General features: G+C 42.3%; 2 protein-coding genes across 2 annotated transcripts in view; both read right to left on the reverse strand.

Annotated features, from left to right (window-relative positions):
* Positions 1-9,640, reverse strand: part of LOC103516441 (filamin-B-like) — a gene marked incomplete at its 5' end in the record, with an annotated part of 56,796 nt that overhangs the window by 934 nt on the left and 46,222 nt on the right. The window contains 9 exon segments of the mRNA XM_026828837.1: positions 182-492; positions 1,542-1,690; positions 3,874-4,000; positions 4,352-4,567; positions 5,024-5,309; positions 6,963-6,976; positions 8,250-8,327; positions 8,835-9,017; positions 9,522-9,640. The exon segment at positions 9,522-9,640 is cut by the window's right edge and continues 43 nt beyond it. Of these exon segments, the coding sequence (XP_026684638.1) occupies positions 182-492; positions 1,542-1,690; positions 3,874-4,000; positions 4,352-4,567; positions 5,024-5,309; positions 6,963-6,976; positions 8,250-8,327; positions 8,835-9,017; positions 9,522-9,640 (1,483 nt within the window).
* LOC103516438 (14-3-3 protein zeta-like) lies at positions 152-563 on the reverse strand. The gene has a single exon (XM_008481401.3). It carries the CDS (start codon positions 485-487, stop codon positions 167-169), a length of 321 nt encoding a protein of 106 aa, XP_008479623.1. The 5' UTR covers positions 488-563; the 3' UTR covers positions 152-166.

Consider the following 9,640-nt stretch of genomic DNA (forward strand, 5'->3'; position numbering starts at 1 on the left):
CGAAGAGAGAAGGAAAACAGGATAGGAGAAAGCCAGCCGTTCCGAGAACGAACATTATCCGCTCCGGGAGGGAATCCAACCCGTGACCTAACCGCATACAAGGTAGGCACGCTACCCCCCAAGCTTACTAGGCTGGCTTGACGCAGCTTTAGGTTCGCAAGTATAACTAATAACTACTCACCAGAACATCGTAGCAAATGTCTCGCAGCTCCTTTTCGACCTTCTCGCGGTACTCGCGCGCCATCTGTTGTTTCCGCTCCGAGCCTTCTGTCTTTTGTTCGATGGAGGAGATCACGCGCCACGAGGACCGTCGGGCGCCTACCACGTTCTTGTACGCGACGGACAGGAGGTTCCGCTCTTCATTGGACAGTTCGACCCCGGTCTCGGTGACGGCCTTCATGGCGGCGGCCATATCGTCATATCGCTCGGCCTGTTCCGCCAACTTGGCACGCTGTACGAGCTCTTCTTTTTCACCGGATGAAGACATTGTGTCTGTGTGTGTGAGGTTTGGGTGGGATGTCCTTAAGACGACGACGGATTAATCTGCGAACAGAAGGAGAAGGTACGGTCAAGTTATTGGTGTAAATAAAGGAGGCCTTTTTAAACATACTTCAGGCCAGCTGTAGCGGAATGGTAATGAACTGATGACAGAATAAAGAAAAGGGTTTTTTTTTTCTCTTCATCTACCATACACCGAGGTGATGGTCTATAGTCTATACCCAAGTCTATAGCTCTAGCCATGTTTAATTGGCTCGTCCTGAACCGCAGTCTTCTTTAAAAGCTAAGGACTTTTTAGTATTAGCCGATGGTATAAATAAGGCATATTAAATAAATATTGAAAGCACCAAGACCGACACACCCATGATATATCAGAAACGGAAAACTTCCGTCTAATAGAGAAACTTTTCCGTTCAACCGAGCGACAGGTAACGACCTTGCATTGTTGACACTTGACCGCTCGGCAAGTAGGGCTGGCTAGGTACCTCATTGTACAAAGGAAAATTTTAGGTGACTTCAGTTTATCACAGCTCCTTGGCGTTAAAAATGATCACCCTCCTATTTAACAAATTTTACCATGACTTTTCTAGTTTCTATCTGACTCAAAACCCACCGTGTATGGACAAATGAATACTCAGAATGTTGTCCCGGCTATCAGATAAACACAATCACATGTATTTCATCATTATTACTATCCCTGTTGTTATATTTCAGGTGTTGATGTGCCCGGGTCTCCGTTTACAGTGCGGGTGTCCGGGGCTCTCGACGCGTCCAAAGTGCGAGTGTACGGGATTGTAGTCCCGGCCATCAGATTTCATCATTATTACTATCCCTGTCGTTATATTTCAGTTGTTGAATCAACCTCAGTGGTGTAGTGGTTAGCGCGGTGGTCTTCGGATCTGGAGGTTGGCGGTTCGAGTCCAAGTCAAGTCATAAAATTTAGGGTAGTGCATGAAGCAGGGAACGACATTTGTGACGAGCTTTTATACTTTACACAATCTTTTTTTTTTTTCAGGTGTTGATGTACCCGGTTCTCCGTTTACAGTGCGGGTGTCCGGGGCTCCCGACGCCTCTAAAGTGCGAGTGTACGGGCCGGGAATCGAACACGGGGTATTGGCAACCTTCCAGTCCAGATTCATCTGTGATACCCGCGGCGCCGGGGCAGGGCAGCTGACCGTCCGAGTGAGAGGACCTAAAGGTGAGAAACAGAAGAAAAAAAATCATTAGATGTAAAAGAAATAACTTATACTCTTCACAAGAAATAACTTATACTCTTCATTGACTCTTCACCCAGTGAAGAGTAAAAGTTGTTTCTTTTACATCTATTGTTATGGAACGTCACAAAGTTACTGAGTCTTCCATCAAGAAAAAAAATCATTTATTTAATCAGAATCTACTTGAAAAGATGATTATGTACATGAAATGAAGAACAACAAAAGGACATATTTCGTACTTTATTACTATTACTTTAAGAGATTTGATAGAGGGAACTGTAACTGCTAAGGTCTTATCGTCCCGAAATCGAAGAGAGAAGGAAGACAGGATAGGAGAAATCCAGCCGTTCCGAGAACGAACATTATCAGTTCAGGATAAAATCCGCCCTCCGGCGGGAATCCAACTCGCGACCTAGCGCTTACAAGGCAGATGCGCCATCAACCAAGCTAACTAGGCTGGCGATTTCTCTTACAGACCTAGGTCTGTAGGTCTGTCGACCGTCTTAACGTGTGTGGCGGAAAAAGTTCGAGACCGGATTCTGTCAGACCGTCTGATCTAATGTTTTTTTTTTTTTTTTTTTTTTTAGGGTTTTAATACGTCCCTGTTCAACTGATGTAAACATGGAGATTGTAAACACGTGATTTCTATTTTTGCAGGTACTTCGAGAAGTGTCATGTAAGTGAGGTACATACAAATAATGGAAGAGTGTATGGAGTACAAACAAATCAGGGATTCATTAAATGTGAATATTTCGTGAATTGTGCGGGCATGGTATGTAAGTTTTTTTCAGTAAACAAAACAAAATGAGATGTAATGAGTTTTTTTTATTTCTGCCTCTCAGTAGTACCTAGGTATAGTGTATTAATCTAAACTGGCTTAAGGCAATCTTAAATCTTATATTATAAGAACGAGATCCATTCACTCATTCACATTTCACATTTCATAGTTCACACACTGATCGCTCTATCTCTAGAACCACAACACCTAGAAAGCTGAAATTTGGTAGGAATATTCCTTTTATGGTCTAGGTGTGCAATAAGAAAGGATTTTGCGAAAATCTAAACCGATCCTGAGATATGATCAATTTCTGATCGCTAAAATCACCATAAGAAATACACAGAGTGCAAAGACTGCGGGAGAGAAAACTTTTCCTCGCTCCCCTAATATTTGAGTTTCGTTTATGTTTTTAGTTTGACAAAGGTGCATTCCGTGTTGAAATGCAACGTGAATCACAGAAGGATCGCACTATCCTGTGCAAGTTCGATCCGACTGAGCCTGGGGACTACCGTGTGGAAATCAAATGGGCAGGAGAACATGTGCCCGGGTCTCCGTTTACAGTGATGATAGTCGATACACAGGAAGAACTAACGAGGTTCTTACAGGTAAACATTTCAGCCGATTTTTACATTACTTTCCTTCCTATAGAATCTTCTTCTTTTTTTGCCTTTTCCCATGTACAGACGGAGTCGGCGTTTTTCGTCAGACTCTCAATCAGCGGGAGGTCGCCAGTTCGTTCCCGCTGACCTTTTTTTGCGCCAGTTCGTTCCCAAATCTGTAAGGGTTCAATACTCAGTTCGTTCCCAAATCTGTAAGGGTTCAATACTGAGTTCGTTCCCAAATCTGTAAGGGTTCAATACTGAGTTCGTTCCCACCTACCTGAACTGGCGTACGTCCCAATCAGCCCAAACTGGGGCGATTGCTTTGGGCTGACATTTGGTTTTGGCTACAAATTTTACGAGTGGATGCCCTTCGCACTCAACCTTTGCTATTTCTTTAGCCAGGGAAGGTTTCTTCCACTTCCTATGGGATCCAGAAAGTAAAAATATGTTTGGTTAGTTTTGGTGGCGGGTTGGGTTTGTCTGGTAATAAGGAGGGCGTGGGTTCAATCCTAGCATCAAATGGGCAGGAGAACATGTGCCCAGCTCCCCATTTACAGATATGATAGTCAATACACAGGAAGAACTAACGAGGTCAGGTTCTTACAGGTAAAAATAGTGGTTGGTTTTGATGGTGGGTTTGTCTGGTAATAAGGAGGGCGTGTGGCTCAATCCCACTCGATAAATGGAATTTCTCAACCTACTGGTCTGGCTGAGGGACTTTATACAGGGAGGATACCGACCTCAAATTCCCTTTACTAAAGAAATAGTAAAGGGCATCCACCCGTAAAATGTGAGTGTTATTTTGGTAGGCGTATGTACAGGTAGAGACAGGCGGGACCCTGACAGGTTAGGTTCCCCTAGGACCCTGATCTTATCTACGTTCACTACGAAACAACGGAATGGGGACCCTGTAGAAAACAAGTAGGACAAAAGGTTCATAAAATTTAGAATAGTATCTATCGACTCAGGCTAGCAATGGACCAGTTTCCAAGGCCAGCCACTCTACGGTAAACCTGACAGGTAAGAATTATTCCCAGGTTATTTCGGGAAAGGGCTGAAAAGCCCAAGGTCCCCCAGTCAGGTCTACCTGATACCTGACGAGCACACACAACCTGCCAGGACCTGATCAGGTGTACTTGTCAGGTCTACCTGATGTCCATCATAGACGCCCACCTGTGTGGGTGTATAGCACACCTCGTACTCATTCTCTGTACTGGCAGGTACCAGGGTGTGATAAGATATCAGAGTGGACTACATACCTGCAATATGTTTGTCGTTCCACAGGACATGTACATCATACACGCCCACCTGTGTGGGTGTGTAGGACACCTCGTACTCATTCTCTGTACTGGCAGGTACCAGGGTATGTTTGATTAGATTCTTGTCCGGGCCCTGGATTCGAACCTGGGGCTTGTCACCCTTGCTGGCCAAACCGCGAGCCGTGATCATGAACCGTGAGATTTTGTTTTCCAAACCTGGGGAGAAGAGAATTCAATCTAGTCAGTATCTATATATGCCTACCTAATATAATAGAATAGAATATATCCTGTTTATACTGCCAGAATGAGACTGAAAAGTCCCTTTATCCCCGCAGTCTAAACAAGGTCTTATGTAGGTAAAATTAATAGGAATCGGACTAATCGGAGACAGTCTGGTTAGCTAGGTAGCGCGCCTACTTTGTTAGCGCAATGTTACGAGTTATACCCGGGGCGAACTTTATCCTAAACAGATAAGGTTCGTTCTCGGAACGGCTGGCTGCCTCCCATCCTTTCTACCTTCTCTCTTCACTTCGGGACGATAAGACCTTAGCAGTTACAGCTCTCTCTATCAAACCTCTTAAAAAAATACATAGATTACATAGTTATTAGTTACTCATTATTTCTGCTTTTTGAAACCTCACCTAAGTAAGCAACTGGTCTATTAATACATACCTTTGGACAATCCTGGTCCATAGGCCCGAGCTATGCCAGACTCCAGTACATTGAAAGTCAGGGGAGACTCAGGGATGGCATCACCTCCGTAGGTGATATCAAAACAGTAACTACCAGGCAGGGATGGACACAGCTCTATCAGGTCCGTGTCATCCCCCTGGCTTTTGATTAGAAGAGGTAAGTCTTGCCCGAGCGGGGATCGAACCGTGACATCCAGCTCAGCGAACCCGGCCGCTTTCCTTAGCACTGAAAATAAGCAGGGAAATTTCAAGATAAAAATACATGCCTTTACAGTAGAAGAGTTAGCCAGCCTAGTTAGCTTAGTTGGTAACGCGTCTGCCTTGTAAGCGCTAGGCCGCGGGTTCGATTCCCGCCCGCGGCGGATTTTATCCTGATGGGATAATGTTTGTTCTCGGAACGCGTAAAATGTTTGTAGCCAAAACCAAATGTCAGCCCAAAGCAACCACTCTTGCTAGGGCTGATTGAAAGGCTGACGAAAAACTCCGACCCCGTCTGAACACGGGAAAAGACGAGGAAAAAGAAAATGACTAGTAGTAACCAACTGTTTCGATAAAATTCCATAACTAGTTTTTACTGTTTAGTCAAAATCTACTTTTTTTCTCTCTTTGAAAAATGAACACACGAATAAAATTCCGTCTTTTTGTTTTCTTTTTCTACAGGGAAGTCAATCCCCCGGCTCAGACATGTACGGCAGTGTTGCCTATTCTACAGGCTATGCTCATATAACACCCTGATATACACCGGTAAAATGTTTGTAGCCAAAATCAAATGTCAGCCCAAAGCAACCACTCTTGCTAGGGCTGATTGAAAGGCTGACGAAAAACTCCGACCCCGTCTGAACACGGGAAAAGACGAGGAAAAAGAAAATGACTAGTAGTAACCTACTGTTTCGATGAAATTCCATAACTGGGTTTTTACATTTAGTCAAAATCTACTTTTTTTTCTCTTTGAAAAATGAATTTTCTCTTTGAAAAATGAACACACGAATAAAATTCCGTCTTTTTGTTTTCTTTTTTTACAGGGAAGTCAATCCCCCGGCTCAGACATGTACGGCAGTGTTGCCTATTCTACAGGCTATGCTCATATAACACCCTGATATACACCGTGTTGCCAACCATGCTCCTGTTTTACATTCAGATAGGCGCTAACACACAGAGTTGTAATGGTTTCGTAAGATATTGGTCTTCCTCAAATAAGCTAGCTGTACACTGCATGCGACGTTATTTTGGTCTCGAAAATTGGCTAAATTCAAGTTTAAAAGGATCGGCTAAATTGAAGTTCAGTCCCTTTAAATTCCAGGGATTAAGGGATTTTTCAGTCTCAACCTAGCCGGTAAATTCTGATGATTAATTATTTGCTAATCACACATTATAAGATATTGGTCTTCCTCAAATAAGCTAGCTGTAGACTGCGTGTGACGTTATTTGGGTCTCGAACATTGGCTAAATTGAAGTTTAAAAGGATCGGCTAAATTGAAGTTCAGTCCCTTTAAATTGCAGGGATAAGGGATTTTTCAGTCTCAACCTAGCCGGCAAATTCTGATGATTAATTATTTGCTAATCAAATCTTTTTTTTTTAAATCTTTTTTCAATGTATATTATTATTAATTTTTCTTTATATTATAATACCTGTTATTGAAAAAAAAAAAAAAAAAAAATCACGCATTAGATGGTTTCGCAAGATATTGGTCTTCCTCAAATAAGCTAGCTGTAGACTGCGTGTGACGTTATTTCGAACATTGGCTAAATTGAAGTTTAAAAGGATCGGCTAAATTGAAGTTCAGTCCCTTTAAATTGCAGGGATTAAGGGATTTTTCAGTCTCATCCTAGCCGGCAAATTCTGATGATTAATTATTTGCTAATCACGCATTATTTGTGGCCAAATTTTACGTCACAACTTGAGCAAAAGCATCTCTTACGAAACTATTACAACCTGTGCGAATTTTATTTTTACCAAAACCTTGTTCTTAGGACAGACTTTTAGGTCGGGGCTTACCAGTTTAGATTACTGTCGTATTCCAATTAATCTAGAATTGAATTTTAGGATGATTCGATTTGATAAACCTCGACCTTCGTTGTTTGTACAAAATTTTAAATCAAATATACCTAGAATTAATATCATAAAATAACACAGGATTTGAATATAAGTAAAAGTTGTCTTCCAATTTATGCAAGAACTGTGTAAGATATTAGTTGTATTTGTTGTATCTTATATCCATTCCAGACTTTCCCAAATGTGTAAGAAATATACTTTAGTGTAGGAAAGTATGTATTTTTTTCGGTCCAATTTTTTTATTTTTAACTTTTTTACATCTCATTGTTAAACTTAATGAACTAAATCAATACGTCCATTATTCTTATATGAAATTAATCAGGGTGCGCGACTGAGCATTGATTAATAGAAGGGGGAAGACATTAGAATTAAAGTAAAGATGCAGTCCTAGAAATGGGTAGAATGTAGAGTGTTCAATTGATAGACCACCCTAAATAATGTAATTTTTGTTATTGTTATTATCTGGAGGAAGGAGAAGCGAATGATTTGGTAACCATACACATTAAGGTCAATGGTTTAACAGCCTACTTAGCTTGGAAAGTAGCGCGACTCCCTTGTAAGCGCTAGGCCACGGGTTCGATTCCCGCAAGGGACGGATTTTATCCGGAATGGATAATATTCGTTCTCGGACCAGCTGGTAAAGAACAGCTCGGAACAGCTTTCTCCTATCCTGTCTTTCTTCTCTCTTCGATTTCGGGACGATAAGGCCTTAGCAGTTACAGTTTCCTTTATCGAAAAAAAAAACACCAACAACAACCAGGAAAACAAAAACTGGGGTCTTCCGGAACTTACCTAGAATGGCTTTCAAGTTGGCTTGATCAAATCGGACATAGTCATTGAGACTGATGCGTTAATGTTCGTTCTCGGAACAGCTTTCTCCTATCCTGTCTTTCTTCTCTCTTCGATTTTGGACGATAAGACCTTAGCAGTTACAGTTTCCTCTATCGAAAAAAAAACACCAACAACAATCAGGAAAACAAAAACTGGGGTCTTCCGGAACTTACCTAGAATGGCTTTCAAGTTGGCTTGATCAAATCGGACATAATCATTGAGAGGGTGGGACGATAAGGCCTTAGCAGTTACAGTTTCCTCTATCGAAAAAAAACACCAACAACAATCAGGAAAACAAAAACTGGGATCTTCGGGAACTTACCTAGAATGGCTTTCAAGTTGGCTTGATCAAATCGGACATAATCATTGAGAGGGAAGAATGTAACGGCAGGAGATGCAACTGAAATCAATAGACATAAAAGTAAAGGTAATGTTTTTTTTTTTACTTGACTTGGAATCGAACCACCAATATCCAGATGCAAAGTCCACCCACAAGAAGGTATCTGAGTTGCTCCCCTTCTCTTTTACCAAGCTAAAATCAGGTTTTTCTGCCTCATCATTTCGCTGTAATTTCAACCAGGTCCTCGGCCTTCAACCCAGTCTGAGTGCTTTTGTCGTTGACTAAGTGTTATTATGACTTACCAAGAGATTTTGTTCTCCAAACCTGGGGAGAGAAGGAGGGAATACGTACAATTACAATCCAGTCAGCTCCCATGGCGTAGTGGTTACTGCGCTCGCCTTGCACGCGAGAAACCCGGGTTCGATTTCCGGCGGAGTAAAAAAAAATATGTACTATGCAAAAGATTAATTCCGTGACTGCCTGTTGCGGGGCCCAGACAGCCTCGTGAGGAAAATGAGTAGCTAAATTTCTATAAAAAAAAGAAGGGGGGGGGGAAATGATACATACCTTTGGACAATCCAGGTCCATAGGCCCGAGCTATGCCAGACTCCAGTACATTGAAAGTCAGGGGGGACTCAGGGATGGCATCACCTCCGTAGGTGATATCAAAACAGTAACTACCGGGCAGGGATGGACACAGCTCTATCAGGTCCGTGTCATCCCCCTGGCTTTTGATTAGAAGAGGTAAGTCTTGCCCGAGCGGGGATCGAAATTTCAATGCAATGTAAACATAATGTAATGTAACAGTGAGGTTGGTTTCGACCTTTGGGATGAGATCAAATTGTAGTACCGAGTACCGACTGTTATTAGGCAATAAGACCAACCTCAGTGGTTAACGCCTTGGACTTTGGATCTGGAGGTTGGTAGTTCGAGTTCAAATCATACGTTACTTACCTAGTACTATGGCATCAATTTGTACTTGTTCATGGGTATGCGGATTGATTTCAAAGTAAGCCATGGCTCGACTTTGGATCTGGAGGTTGGTAGTTCGAGTCCAAATCATACGTTACTTACCTAGTACTATGGCATCAATTTGTACTTGTTCATGGGTATGCGGATTGATTTCAAAGTAAGCCATGGCTCCCAGCATCACTTGGTTTAGACCTTCACCCCGCGCAGTGGCCGTGTTTCCTTTCTTACTCGCACTTTGGATCTGGAGGTTGATGGTTCGAGTCCAAATCATAACTTACTTACCTAGTACTATGGCATCAATTTGTACTTGTTCATGGGTATGTGGATTGATTTCAAAGTAAGCCATGGCTCCCAGCATCACTTGGTTTAGACCTTCACCCCGCGCAGTGGCCGTGTTTCCT

This window comes from Diaphorina citri, unplaced genomic scaffold (genome assembly GCF_000475195.1).
Source record: "Diaphorina citri unplaced genomic scaffold, Diaci psyllid genome assembly version 1.1 scaffold1569, whole genome shotgun sequence".
In the NCBI taxonomy this organism is placed as follows: Eukaryota; Metazoa; Arthropoda; class Insecta; order Hemiptera; family Psyllidae; genus Diaphorina; species Diaphorina citri.